At 46.1% G+C, this 14,950-nt stretch overlaps 1 protein-coding gene across 1 annotated transcript in view; it reads left to right on the top strand.

Moving 5' to 3' along the window:
- The window catches only part of DRGX (dorsal root ganglia homeobox), a 40,119-nt gene extending 25,434 nt beyond the window's left edge, over window positions 1-14,685 (top strand). The window contains exon 7 of the mRNA XM_081864424.1: window positions 10,664-14,685. Within this exon, the coding sequence (XP_081720550.1) occupies window positions 10,664-10,929 (266 nt within the window). The 3' untranslated portion in view covers window positions 10,930-14,685. The remainder of the gene's footprint in view (window positions 1-10,663) is intronic.
- The last annotated feature ends 265 nt before the right edge of the window (window positions 14,686-14,950 follow it).

Genomic DNA, 14,950 nt, shown 5'->3' with positions numbered 1-14,950 from the left:
GGACTTTGGGTGCCATGAGAATATAGGTTTCGGGAAGTCTTGTTTGACCATTCTTGAGCTCGACTTCTGAGTATGGTGCTATTTCCTTTCTCTCATATACATTTGTGTGTGTGTGTGCATGTGTGCATGTGTGCATGTCCCTGTAATGCAAATTCCAGGGGATTGAGGGAGGGGAGAGGCGGAGGAGGAGAAGTCAGAACAAAATGGGAAATTCTTTAATAAAAACATTAAACAAAAAGGGATCAGGGCTGGTCTCAACAGCGATGGGCAGGGCAGAGAGAAAAGAGCAGAGTTGTATATATGTGGGGCTGTTGCTGTGTGGGTTGTCTATAAAGATGGGGGGCAGAAATTAACAGCTGGAGATCTTTACTGCCGTTTCGAAATAAAAGCTTTTAACATTTCACTTTCTTCTCACCCACATAAATTCCTTTGCCCCATTCATCTGATGCATGCAAGGCAGGAACAGTTAAAGTGAGGACTGTGCAATCTTCATGTGTGTGCAGGATTTAATGCTTGATGCTATTCTGTTAGGGCTTTCCCCCCAAATTGTGTGTACATCTTCCCAATAATAATAATAATAATAATAATAATAATAATATCTATTATTTATACCCCGCCCATCTGGCTGGGTTTCCACAGCCACTCTGGGCGGCTCCCAACAGAATATTAAAAACACAATAAAACATCAAACATTAATAACATTCCCAAACAGGGCTGCCTTCAGATGTCTTCTGAAAGTCAGGTAGTTGTTCATTTTCTTGACATCTGCTGGGAGGGTGTTCCACAGGGCGGGCGCCACCACCGAGAAGGCCTTCTGCCTGGTTCCCTGTAACCTCACTTCTCTCAGTGAGGGAACCGCCAGAAGGCCCTCGGCACTGGACCTCAGTGTTTGGGCTGAACGATGCGAGCGGAGACACTCCTTCAGGTATACAGTGGTACCTTGGGTTACATACGCTTCAGGTTACACACTCCGCTAATGCAGAAATAGTGCTTCAGGTTAAGAACTTTGCTTCAGGATAAGAACAGAAATCGGGCTCTGGCGGCGCAGCGGCAGCAGGAGGCGCCATTAGCTAAAGTGGTGCTTCAGGTTAAGAACAGTTTCAGGTTAAGAACAGACCTCTGGAACAAATTAAGTACTTAACCCGAGGTACCACTGTACTGGACCGAGGCTGTTTGGGGCTTTAAAGGTCAGCACCAACACTTTGAATTGTGCTCGGAAACGTCCTGGGAGCCAGTGCAGGGTCTTTCAGGACTGGTGTTATGTGGTCTCGGCGGCCGCTCCCAATCACCAGTCTGGCTGCCGCATTCTGGATTAGTTGTAGTTTCCGGGTCACCTTCAAAGGTAGCCCCACATAGAGCGCATTGCAGTCGTCCAAAATGGCTTCCAGTTCAGGTTTATAGGGCTTTTGTACATTCATTCAGTCTGTCTCTCTCTCTCCTCTCCCCTTTTCCTGTACCACTCTTGTTGCTCAGGATATGTTTGTCTTGGAAAACTGTGCATTTGCAATGCTTCGTAACAGCACAGCACATTAGGACTTAACAGCTCGTCCCTAGTAAGCGCTGCATCACACCTCCACCAGTGTTGTGTGTTTATTACGTGCCAGACTCCACAGGCGATTCTCTTATTTGAGATGTTTAGGAGCCTTTCTGGTGGAGCAAGGCAAGCTGGAGTGATTTGTGTTTACATAAATCACATAGTATCTGAAAGTTTTATTTGTTCTGCATGTAAGCCTGTGACATGGAAGTATCTTCTGTGCCCTGTTTTCGTACGCTATTTAATATATAGGTGAAATACCCTGAATTACCCTGAATGTCCTTTTTGAGGGATCAATTAATTTTTTTAATAATAGTCTTTTTAAAGTTTTATTTATACTTTTCAGATTAATACATTTCAACGAATTCACAATCATCTTAACATTTCCAAACCTGACTTCCATCCTTCTCTTTCTGCGCTTCCTTAGATTTATTTTTCATATCTTCTGTGTATCCAAATCAACATAATTTGCTCATTTAATAGTGTTTGTTTAAGAGGGCAGCCTTTAATATACTATTCTGTGCTTGCCTTACCCTGCTGCCCCATTCCTTCTAATAACTGAGCACAATTGGGTAAGTTGTGAGTAGATAAATCTTATTTTATTTGCCGTGGTCCCCCCCATCCCAGCCTGCAAAGGATATGTACACATGTAGGGTTTGAAACACACAGGACTCATTTTTTGCAATGCACTTTTTTTTTTGCATAGTGCTATACAATTCTACATGTTGTTGTTTAGTCATTTAGTCATGTCCAACTCTTCGTGTCCCCCTGGACCAGAGCATTCCAGGCACTCCTGTCTTCCACTGCCTCCCACAGTTTGGTCAAACTCATGCTGGTAGCTTCGAGAACACTGTCCGACCATCTCATCCTCTGTCGTCCCCTTCTCCTTGTGCCCTCCATCTTTCCCAACATCAGGGTCTTTTCCAGGGAGTCTTCTCTTCTCATGAGGTGGCCAAAGTATTGGAGCCTCAGCTTCAGGATCTGTCCTTCCAGTGAGCACCCAGGGCTGATTTCCTTAATGGATAGGTTTGATCTTCTTGCAGTCCATGGGACTCTCAAGAGTCTCCTCCAGCACCAGAATTCAAAAGCATCAATTCTTCGGCGATCAGCCTTCTTTATGGTCCAGCTCTCACTTCCATACATCACTACTGGGAAAACCATAGCTTTAACTGTACAGACCTTTGTTGGCAAGGTGATGTCTCTGCTTTTTAAGATGCTGTCTAGGCTTTGTGCAATAACTTCGCCTAACACTGGAGTTGCTGTCTGTGATGTTGGCACTCACATACATACATACATACATACAGGTGAGCCTGTTTTCAAAGTAGTGCGCATCACTGCTTTTTTACTTCTTTTGGTTTTAGTCTGTCCATATCCCCTCGGCACCGGTGGTAACCTTGCTGGGGTTACCTCACTGCAAACACGCTTCCTCCCTCGTTTATTTAAAAAGGAAATTGCACGTTTTTCAATATACCAGAAGTCTTTTAGGAGATGGGTAACATCACTAGTTCTGCCCAATAGGAAACGCTCTTTGTGTACACATGGTGGCAGCAAGTGTTTGAGAAGTGTATTTGCAGCACGAAATGGGTTTAAACCTTTCCTGCAGAAAGCGCTATAGATTAGCCAGGCCCAGGGGGATGACGTTGTGTGTGCGCAACACTCCCCCCCCCCATGCCCTGCATTAAACTGGAGCAGGGAACCAACAGACACAATTGAGAATTATTTCTTAGTAGTTTGTGCACTGACCCCAGGCTCTGGACTCATACAATATACATATTATTAGAATCATAGAATCGAAGAGTTGGAAAGGACCATGGTGTTCATCTAGTCCACTGTTTCCCAAACCTGGGTCTCCAGCTGTTTTGAACTACAACCCCCATCATCCCTAACCACTGGTCCTGCAAGCTAGGGATGATGGGAGTTGTAGTCCAAAAACAGCTGGAGACCCAAGATTGGGAAACTCAGAATTCTGGTCTAATCACAAGCAATGCAGGAATCTTTTGGTCTATATGGGGCTTGAACCCTGTGATTAAGTCTCATGCTCTAACAACTGGGCTATATATAAAATAGTTGAATAAACAGGGAAGGGGCCAGAATCCTTTGGAACTGAGGCATACAAAGAGGTTAAATTTCCCCCAAGAAATAAAAACATCTTTATTGTTTTTACTGGGCAGAAGGGAGTTGCCCTATTGGTCGAGATTTATTTTAATTTAATGGGGTGGGATGGAGAGTGAGGAGGAGGGGTGTGGTCTGAGGGGAAAGGGGGCCCACTTTGCCCAAGAGCCCCCAGAAACTGCTGTGCCCCACCTCCAACACCTGCCGCCTGAGCCACCCGCCTCACTCAGGGATTTAGTAGGAGTGCCTTTTGCAAAATAAATCAATCATCCTTTCTCGTCGTCTTGAAAGGATGGTGGGAGATGTGGAGGATTCGCATCAGACTGTGCTGTGAACCCCGTGGTCATCGGTTCAGTCTGTGGCACCAAGAATTAAAAGGAGGGTACGTTTGCTGGGCTGGGGACAGGGTCCTTACCTCAGAGAACTGGTGCCTAGAGGGGATGGTGTTGGGCTAGAGGTGGACCAGGTATCTGGTTCAGGTGAGCTTTCAGAAAGAAAGAAAGAAAGAAAGAAAGAAAGAAAGAATCAACGGAAACCCCTCAGATTCTCGAAACAGAAAGATCCAAAAAGGAATGAACTCTGCTGCTGGGGCAAAGCCAGGTCTGGCTGTGTGTCATCTGCCTGAGTGAGGGCTCTGACACCTACCGCATTTTTCGCCCCATAGGACGCACTTTTCCCCCTCCAAAAATGAAGGGGAAATCTGTGTGTGTCCTATGGGGCGAATGCAGGCTTTCGCTGAAGCTTGGAGAGCGAGAGGGGTCGGTGAGCACCGACCCCTCTCACTCTCCAGGCTTCAGGAAGCTATCAGCAAGCCTGGGAAGCCTGCGGGAGTTCCCGCAGGGCTCCCTAGGCTGCGGATAGCAGCCTGCTTCCCGGAGCGTGGGGTGCGCTGGAAGCAGAGCGCCCGGCGCTTCGGGCAGACATCCGCAGTGTGTTGGAGCCCTGCTTCGTGCAGGTTTCCGCAAGCCTTGCGAGCCTGGCGGGAGTTGCCGCGGGCTCGCAAGGCTTGTGGATAGCAGCCTGTTCTGGGGGCTGGGGTCGGGGGAAGCTTGGGCTTCCCCCGCCCCAGCCCCGCGACTGGGGGGGAAATAATTTTTTTTATTCATTCCCCCCCCCAAAAGGAGGTGCGTCCTATGGGCCAGTGCGTCCTATAGGGCGAAAAATACAGTATGTAGGGATGAGAATAGATGCTAGGGAAATATTTATTAGATATTATCCTTTGTGACCCTTTGCAGCTTGAAAGGGAAGCTTGGAGAGGCTAGTTTTAGCCTTTTGGTTTAAATAATCCAGGACACTTTAAGGCAGACGGGATTCTCCTGGTATTTCTCCCTCCCCCCCCCTTAATACAATAATCACACATTCTTGTAAAAGGTCAAAAATTAATATTTGCTCACTCAGAATACTTGTTGGCAAGTAACAGATGCAGCAGCTTTGCTTGGGAAGGCTTAACATGGTCATTCAGTTGCAAAGGCATACTTTAGTCTATCTTAAAATGGTGTCTGAACACCTTCACATTGTTGACTTGATGGAAGAATGGCGAAAAAGAGGATGTGCAATATATATCGCAGGAAGGACAAAAGAGAGAGCGAGAGCGAGATACCTTCTCCTATCAGGGCACAATGGGAAAGTGTCTCTCACAGGGTTCTCTCTAGCAAACTTGCAGGAAATACAAATCGTTGGTTTGACACCATTGTAAATATCCCACCACGGGTGGCGCTGTGGGTTAAACCACAGAGCCTAGGACTTGTCAATCAGAAGGTCGGTGGTTCGAATCCCCGCGACGGGGTGAGCTCCCGTTGCTCAGTCCCTGCTCCTGCCAACCTAGCAGTTCAAAAGCACGTCAGAGTGCAAGTAGATAAATAGGTACCACTCCAGCAGGAAGGTAAACGGCGTTTCCATGCGCTGCTCTGGTTCGCCAGAAATGGCTTAGTCATGCTGGCCACATGACGTGGAAGCTGTACACCGGCTCCCTCGGCCAATAAAGCAAGATGAGCGCCGCAACCCCAGAGTCGGCCATGACTGGACCTAATGGTCAGGGGTCCCTTTACCTTACTAAATATCCCACAGACTCGGGAGGAAGAATTGTTAGGGAACGATTCCCAAAACTGCTGCCTTCCAGTTATTTTGGATTGCAGCTCCCATCAACTCCAGACAGGGATAATGGCAGGGGGCTGATGGGACCTGGAGTCCAAAATGTCCAGAGGGCACCAGGTTGGGAGTGGCTGTGTCAGGGTGCAAGTGTGATAATCGATGAAAGATGTGCTTCAAAATCTAGATCTAGGCCAGGTTTACCTCACCTGGGCTGGTTCACTCCAGCGGAGATCCCTCCGTGGGCCAGATCGCATGCACTGCCGCGATTTCTGGCGTCTGCGCAGACATGATTTCCAGAGTCTGAGCATGCGCAGATGCGATTTCCAGCACTGTGGAAGCGAGTCCCCGTGCCGCGCTGCGCGGGGACTCACTAAGCGAGCGGCTTGGTTTGGGGGTGGCTCGGGGGCCGGTTAAACGACCTCCATGGGTCACTTTTGGCCCACAGGCCTTAGGTTGTCTACCCCTGATTCTAAGCGCCTCCTGCTCCTCTTCTCCTCCGGCGGTGTCTAGTGGAAAAAGGGATCCCCTTGTGAACCGATCTGTAGTTCAAGTACCACTTTCAGTTAAAATGTGCTTTTGGCAGAGATGAGGCAGGACTAATTTAATTTTTCCTGTCAGTCTCTCTGTAGCAGATCAATTAAACTGTCAAGTGGATCAAATATTTCAGACTGTATTTATTACATTAAGTATTTATGTCCGAGCTCAGCCTTTCAAGCATGATGTAATATAGCAACAGTAGGTGCTCCAGATCAATTTTGCAGAATTTGCTGTAACCTAATGGAGAACTAATTGTGTGTTTTTAATTTAGAATACAGGAGACAGCAGCTTCTTGAAACAATTTAGCAAAGGCCCCGTTCAGATGCTAAGGCTGGGCTTCCACACACTATGACAGGAGCAGATCTCCTTTCTTCTAGAGTCCACAGCTCCCTTCACCATCTACCTTCTTTCCGTGGCACCCTTGTGGGGCTCAGAAGCCCAGTTATGTCACCCCTTGCCTGCAGAGCTGGCAGCCCCTCACTTTTTTCGCACACCCTCCCTTCTGGAATGTTCCCTCAGCCTCCTCTCCTCTCCCCTCTCCTTGGGAGTCCTCTGCTGCTGCTGCTGCCCCTGCTCTCTGAGATGCCCCCCAAAAGAGGTGCCTCCTTACATTGCCCCACAGGGGCTTGGGACTTGTCTGTCCATTCCCACCGTCAAGGGCTGGCGGACCAGCTGGCTGGGCTCCCTTGCCCGCTTGCTTGCTCCAAGGCCGCCTCAGCTCCTGGCAACCAGCACCCCTGGCCAGCCCCAGAGGTACCATTCGCCTGCGGAGCTTGTAGCCAGGGCTGCTGCAACAAACAGCCGTGCAAGGCTTTGGGAGGCAGAGATGCAAGAGCATTGGTAGGCAAACTAAGGCCCAGGGGCCAGATCCGGCCCTATCGCCTTCTAAATCTGGCCTGCAGATGGTCCGGAAATCAGCATATTTTTACATGAGTACAGTGGTGTAGTGTGGGGGGTGCAGGGAGGCCCGACCGCACTGGGAGCAACATCTGGGGGTTAGGGTTAGGGGGCGCAAATCCATGGGTTAGGGGGCACAAATTACTTGCCTTGCCCCGGGTGCTGACAACCCACGCTACGCCACTGCATGAGTAGAATGTGTGCTTTTATTTAAAATGCATTTCTGGGTTATTTGTGGGGCTTGCCTGGTGTTTTTACATGAGTAGAATTTGTGCTTTTATTTAAAATGCATCTCTGGGTTATCTGTGGGGCATAGGAATTTGTTCATTTCTCCCCCCCCCCCAATGTAGTCCGACCTCCCACAAGGTCTGAGGGACAGTGGACCGGCCCCCTGTTGAAAAGTGGGCATCAGAAGAGGGAGAGAAGGAAAGAGGGACAGAGGCCAGTATTGCCCGTGGCACCTCTGACCATCATTCAAGGCACTCCAAGGTGCCAGGGCACGCTGGTTGAAAACCACTATTCTAGGGACTAAACGGAGCCTTCTCTTTATATCCATGTTCAGTGCCTCTCTGGGAAACTCTCATAAGACAGCAAAAATAAAACCCAAGCGCTGATTGAAACACCCATCTAGTCCGGCATTCTGTTCTCACAGTGGCAAACCAGAAACCTATCAGAAGTCTGCAAATAATAATAATAATAATAATAATAATAATAATAATAATTAATTATACCCCGTCCATCTGGCCTAGGCCTCTCCAGCCACTCTGGGCAGCTCCCAACAGAATATTAAAAACACAATAAAACATCAAACATTAATAACTTCCCTAAACAGGACTGCCTTCAGATGTCTTTTAAAAGTCAGGTAGTTGTTTATTTCCTTGAAATCTGATGGTAAGGTGTTCTACAGGGCAGGCACCACCACCAAGAAGGCTCTCTGCCTGGACCCCTGTAAACTTACTTTCAGGGAGGGAACTGCCAGAAGGCCCTCGGAGCTGGACCTCAGTGTCTGGGCTGAACAATGGGGGTAGAGACGCTCCTTCAGGTATACTGGGCCGAGGCCGTTTAGGGCTTTAAAGGTCAGCACCAACACTTTGAATTGTACTTGGAAACTTACTGGGAGCCAATGCAGGTCTTTCAGGACCGGTGTTATATGGTCTCAGCAGCCACTCCCAGTCACTCTCAGTAATGGGACTTTAGTGTAGCCGCATTCTCCTGTTTTTGTGATTCCCAGCAACTAATATTCAGAGACATATTGCCTCTGACAGGGCAGATAGAAAATATCTTTGCCCTTCATTATTTTGTCTTAATTCTCTTTTAAAGTCATGCTGGCGGCCATCACTGCATCATGCGGTAGCTTCCATGGAGGTCCTTGTTTCGTGCGTGCCTCCCGTTATTTTATTTATGCAGAAAAGTATTTCTGTACCACTATATCGTAAAATATCAAGGCAGTGTGTGCAACGTTAAAACAGAAAGCACCATTAAAAACAATAACAGATAGCCATTAAAGCAGCTGGCTGGTCAAAAATTTAAAAATTAAACAGCTGCAGAGGCCTGTGGACTGAAAAAAGGTCTTCAAAGATACCTGGAAGTCAAAAGTGAGGGCAGCTGCTGAATCTTGCCAGAAGAGGTTTTCACAGCAAGGGGGCCAGCAATGCGAAATACCTGACTTACAGCTGAGGCCGTTTGGAACTCTAACACTGTACTCCTCTGAGTGATCTTTAGACACAACTCCCACCCATTCACACACAACAGCATTAAAGCTATGTCTGAGCATCCCTCGTGCTGTTCACAGGCCCTCTGCGTTTGTGAAAGTTGCTAACGTGGAGCAGGACGTACAAGATGGACCTTTTTAAATGGGAAGAGCATTCTAGTCCCTGTTGTTTTTACATTCGCAGTAAGACGAGTGAAACCACAAACAGCACTTTTCACGTTACGTCTGGCTGGAAGCACTCATAGCTGTTTTGGCTGTGTACTTTCCACAGGCAGTTGTGAAGGCAGAATCAGGGTTTCTGGCCCCGTGTCTTTATAAAAGATAAACATTAGGAAAGATGATAATGTCCTTGTCTACTACTGTTTCTCAAAGGCTATATGACTAACCCAGTTCCTATAATTTTACCACCGTGTTGTTCATAGTGTTGCCTGGCTTTTCGATCAATATGGTTAAGCTACACTTTTTAAAAATGACTTTAAGAAGTTGTCCATAAAGATGAAATGCTGTTTCTTTGCTGAACCAAAGGTGGATTTATAGGTATGCACAGTATGAGAGGAATTAGGGCGCCGTGTGGCTGAGGCCTCCTCTAAGTTACTAGAATACATGGATAACTGAGGGGATACCATTGAAAAGTGACTACAAACAGTGAATTGCTATTGTTGAATTCTAGAATTTTGGTGTGTTGAGTCGTTTCCACTCTTCTTTTCTTCCTCTCCCTGATCAGGACCATCAACAGAGGAGTGCAGGTGCTACGCATGTACTGAGTCCCAAAGCACTCTTAACTTTCTTTTTTTAAAGCAAGTTGGCCATTTCTGAAAGTTAGAGCACAAAATGTGGAGGCAGCTGTAATATTTCAAGGCGTGGTAGGCAGCATCATTGCTAAGGGTGCTCAGAATCGTAGAATTGTACAGTTGGAAGGGACACTGAGGATTATCTTGAGTAATTCACCGCAATGCAGGAATCTTTTGCCCAACGTGGGGCTCAAACCCACAACGCTAAGATTAAGAGTCTCATGCTCTACTGACTGAGCTATCCACAGGGCCAAATCACCTAATTCTGTTGCTAAGCAATAAGAGGAAGGATGTTGGCCTCCAACACTTTGGATTTGGAAGTGGACCCTCTCAGAGCAGAACAAAAAGGTGGATGAAGGATAATACTGAGATATGTTTGTTACAGCACTTTCTTAGCCTCCACATTATTTAATTCACTCCCAAAGGGCACTTCCTTTACATAATAAAACAGAATTGATTGGGTTTGGTGTATTTTACTCAGAAGTAACTCTTTGAAATAAATCAAGTTTCTTTTCTGCTGAGAAAAATTGGTGATACAGTCTGCCCACCCCAACAGTCTTTTTGACCACTGTACAGTGGTACCTCGGGTTTCATTCACTTCAGGTTACAGACTCCGCTAACCCAGAAATAGTGCTTCAGGTTAAGAACTTTGCTTCAGCATGAGAACAGAAATTGTGCTCCGGTGGCGCGGCAGCAGCAGGAGGCCCCATTAGCTAAAGTGGTGCTTCAGCTTAAGAACAGTTTCAGGTTAAGAACGGATCTCCGGAACGAATTAAGTACTTAACCCGAGGTACCACTGTGGCTTTGGAACTGCTGATCTACCCTGAATAGTGTCTGCACCAGCTTCATTTGTGGTGCCTACAGGTGGGCAGGCCCCTGGAAAATCCTCCTGGCTCATATTTGTAGAAGTTCATTGCAGCAGCAAATGGCTCCATCTTTTACCGATGCGTTCCGACAGCAGGTGGTGTTTTGTTTTTCCTCCCGCTGCAGGTAGCCCGCTGTGCTCTTGCTGTGTTCCCGACCACATGGGCCTCTCCTTCCTCCCCACGTACGGCTGCCAGAGTAATCGCACGGCGAGCGTGGCGGCCCTGCGCATGAAAGCCCGGGAGCACTCGGAGGCTGTGCTGCAGTCGGCGAACCTCCTGGCCTCCAGCAGCCCCACTCCACCCTCGGGGGCCAAGCCCGCCGCAGAGAATGGCTTGGACAACAAGCCGCCCGTGGCTGTGGAACAGAACGAAAGCGAGAAAAGTGTTTGAGACCCCACATGCCGCCTCGTAACGAACTCAGCACCCCAAGAAACCAAATCCGAGGGATCTACCCTTTAGAGGCTGTCTGGATTTATTTTGAAACTGGAAGGAAACTTGCTCATCTGTTGACAGTTTCAGCAAGCTCTAAGTTTTCTCTGGCCCTGTCTTTTACTGCCACCATCAATTCCCGCTGGATTTCCCAAGGTTCTCCATTGCTCTCACTGAATCTCCAGGTACTGCCTGGTGTTAGTTCTGCTTATGGCGGAACTGGATCCAGGAGCCCTGATGGGAATAGGAAAGAGAGAAGCAAAAGGGCATTATTTGCCTGGTGTCTAGATTCCACCAGATTGGGGTGGGGAGGGGATCAGGGGTTGCCTCAGCATCGCATAACAAGTCCCCCTTTTATTTAAACAAAAACAACAACCTCTTAGTTGTTCCACAGCTGATGGGTATAAAAAGGCCTGGTTTCATAGGCCTGACGAGCGGAAGTCCCTGAGGTCCGGAGAGCAATATGGACAGAGAGGTCAGTCTTGTTGAGCTCACACGAGGGATTTTATTGCTAATCTATTAGTTTATTTATTTAGAAGGTCTGTACGCCGCCTTTTGAGAGAATGGCCCTCAACACACAGATTACAGGAGATTGTAATGATGCACACACAACCAAACAGCCCCCTGGCCCACATCTAAGCTGCAATGTGACCCTACACATGTGTAGGAGGAAGGTGATCCTACACATGTGTAGGAGGAAGGAGAGCTAACCATCCATACTGCAGAGGGGCCTTCAACTTGTTGGTGCCACTAACACCTTGACTGAGGCCATTCAGGTCTGAGAAGCCGGGCCAACAGCCAAGGAGTGTGACAATTCCCTGCAAAAACATTGGGGCTGAATTTCTAGGAATTTGAGTCATCTCTCCGTGGGACCATCACTTCATCCTGTTCCCTATGTTCAGTTTGGGACGCAGGAGACCACAGACATTCCTATCAGCTCTGAATATGTTTCTAGCAGAAATATGAATGGGTGAAGATAAGAACCTCTCTTTCTAAGGTCTAATTTTAGCTAGGATTTGGGGGCAATGAAAATGCCCGGAAGGGTCTACTACAACATCTGGATGATAAATAGGTCTTCTGTCATTGAATGACCTTTTTGAATAGGATCTTTGGATCCACCCCTTCCTGGAAAGGGATTTCTGCTTTGCCTGCTAAGTTTGCTCTACTTGCCAAACCGAGGTCCTTTGTGGAACATGTCCCTCCATTTCCCCTCATCGTAGCAGAACTGTAACTTCACACAGGCTGTGCCTCAAGACCCTGTTGAATTTGAGGGCATGAGACCATCAGTATATCCCCCAGAGCAGAAGGAAGACACTTTGACAGCAGTCCATAACCAAGAATTTGATTCGTGAGCACAGAGTGGTAATATTTTTTATTTGTCATAGGTATGTCTACCCTGACCTTCAGATAAACCCCCTGTCGGATGGCATACAATAGAAGAATCAAATCATTTCAGGCGTGCAATACTATTCAAGTGTACTAAAATATAAGTCCTGTTGAATTCAACTCCCAGTTGAATTTTGCAAATGCCTTGCAAAATTCAGAGAAGTACGAATTTCAAAGGATAGCTCTCTTGCGGTTTGTGCATTATTTCAGAAAGCGCAAACAAAAGAATGGTTACAAAAGTGGGTACATTGGGGGAAAGATATTGGTGAAAATGACATGCACAAATGCATTATGTTTGGGGAGATGGCTTGCAAAAATATGCGTCATAGGAAAAAGCGACCGTGTGCTAATATGCCGATGAATGTTTGTGGCGGTGACTTTTTAACTTAACAAATTGCAAACCGGTAACACAAGTGTAGTGATCTGAACTTCAGGTTGGAAAACTAAAAAAATGGAGAGAAACAATAACAGATAAATCGCTGCTTCTAGTAAGTTTGTCTCGGATTGCAGCAGACCCAGACATATAAAACAGTTGTTGAGAACTCAAGGCTGTCACCACCTGATCAGGAAAGTGGAATGCCTTGTTCTCCAAAGACCACACCTTTGCAGAATCACAACCTCCCAGGTTACATAAATTATACTATGACAGAAAGATAGTTGGTGATGCTCAGGCCTTGTGTATAGAGCATCTTTCTGGCTCGGAGTTCATTTTGAGCTCTGTTCTTTTGACTGGTTGATGAGCAATGCAGGAGGGATTTTCTTTGTTTTAACACGATCAGTTGTTAACATTTACCCCTGTCCTTCTGATAAACTTGAATCCCAGCAGAGAATAAGAAGCAGAAGGGGGCAGCCACTGTAGCTGTGGAGATTGGAGCACCCCTGTGGGGTTTGGATGCAACCAAAATCTCTTCACCTTCAGCTCTTAAGCATTTATCTGAAGAGTAACAAGAACAGTTTCTCCTGCCAAAAATAAAAAGCCACACACACACAAACATCCCAGGAAGAAGAGGAATCAGTGTCTCTTTTCACAGCCATTCCAGTCATTTGGAATTTATTTCCTAAAGTTCCACTATTAAAATGGTTTGCAAAAAATATAAGCAATCTCAATTTCATTTCGGCATAATTACCGATTGCTCAGGTGAACTTGGCCCTTGTATACACTAACTCTTCATTCTAATGGTTTGATTAAACTCATTTTTCCTCCAGAAAGGTACATAAATAAGTGAACTGTTGAGCAAATTAAGAATACTTAACAGCATTGCATCTGAAAAGTAGTTATGTTGATTAAATTTTCTGTCCTTGAGGATTTTCAGGAAATTACTTTTGATCGTCAATAACACAATTAAGTAAAATACACGCACATTAGCATGAATAATTGATAAGAAATTATGTATTACCATGAAGCATTGATTTAATAATTCATGGTGCGACACTCTAGTGACTGTGCAAAACTGGAGACCATCACAAAAGCCTGCCTGCCCGATGTAGCTGGAATTGCTGCCTGGCAGTTTTGCTGTATAATAATGAGAAATACCTGCTGCATGATGTATTTTCTGTTGGTTTAATAAAAAAAAAAAATGTTTAGAAAAAAGGACCCCAAGAATTGCCCTGCATTATTTTAAGAGTACTTTTCGCTCCATCTCTGTGAATGACATCTCTCTCTCTTACACACACACACACACACACACACACACGGTGTTTCATGGACCCTCAACACAATTTTAGCATAATTCCAGTTCATTTCAGAAAGGCTTACAAAGGCACCAGTCCTGTACAGTCTGAAAACGCCGTAGAATTATTGCGCATTCATGATGAAAAGCACGACACCCAGAATCTCAACTCTGTCCCTCTGAGCAAGGCTACATGACAAAACTGGACAAATATCAAAACGATGCTGTGGTTTTACGGTTTGTGGCAGAACTCTTAATCCGGATTGCACGTTGGAAAGACGCAGCCTCCCTTTGAGAGTGGCTTTATGGTGCTCGGGTCAGACCAGTGGTCTGCCCAGCCTGATACTGCTTTCGCAGCAGCCCTCCATGGTGTTTGGGCAAAGAGAAACATTTCCCTGATTATGCTGCAGAGATGCCAAGCATCCAAGAACCTTGGAGCTCCTGTATCCCACTGTGCCGTGGTGATAGAAAGGGAAATAGGGATGAAGGATGGGAATACGCAATTGCAGGTAAGGATGAGTGTTAAGTTGTGGGTGAACATATCAGACGACACAGTGATTCTTCAAACAGCTCTTGTTTATTCACAGGCCAGAACAGAACTGAACTGAAGGGTTCAGCCAGCCTGCTTATATAGAGCTCCACTAGAACGCAACAGTAACCATTTTCTTTTCTTTTTAAATGATATTTATTAAAGTTTCCAATAATACACATAAACACAAACAACATTACAAACATACACACATACACAGACAAAAACAAGTATAATTTCAATTAAACCTTATTTTCAATGACATACTTCCATGACTTCGCCACACCTCCCCTTCTTGTATTCCAATTCCATATGTTTGATTCAACAAGTTCTTATCCCCAATTTTTAACCTTATTATATTTAGTTCATTATTATATTTAGTTCCTTATTATATGAC

The sequence above is a fragment of the Podarcis erhardii genome, assembly GCF_964252035.2.
Source record: "Podarcis erhardii genome assembly, chromosome: 5".
In the NCBI taxonomy this organism is placed as follows: domain Eukaryota; kingdom Metazoa; phylum Chordata; class Lepidosauria; order Squamata; family Lacertidae; genus Podarcis; species Podarcis erhardii.
The sequence above is the reverse complement of the archived record's forward strand: the minus strand, read 5'-3'. Positions and strand labels throughout refer to the sequence as shown.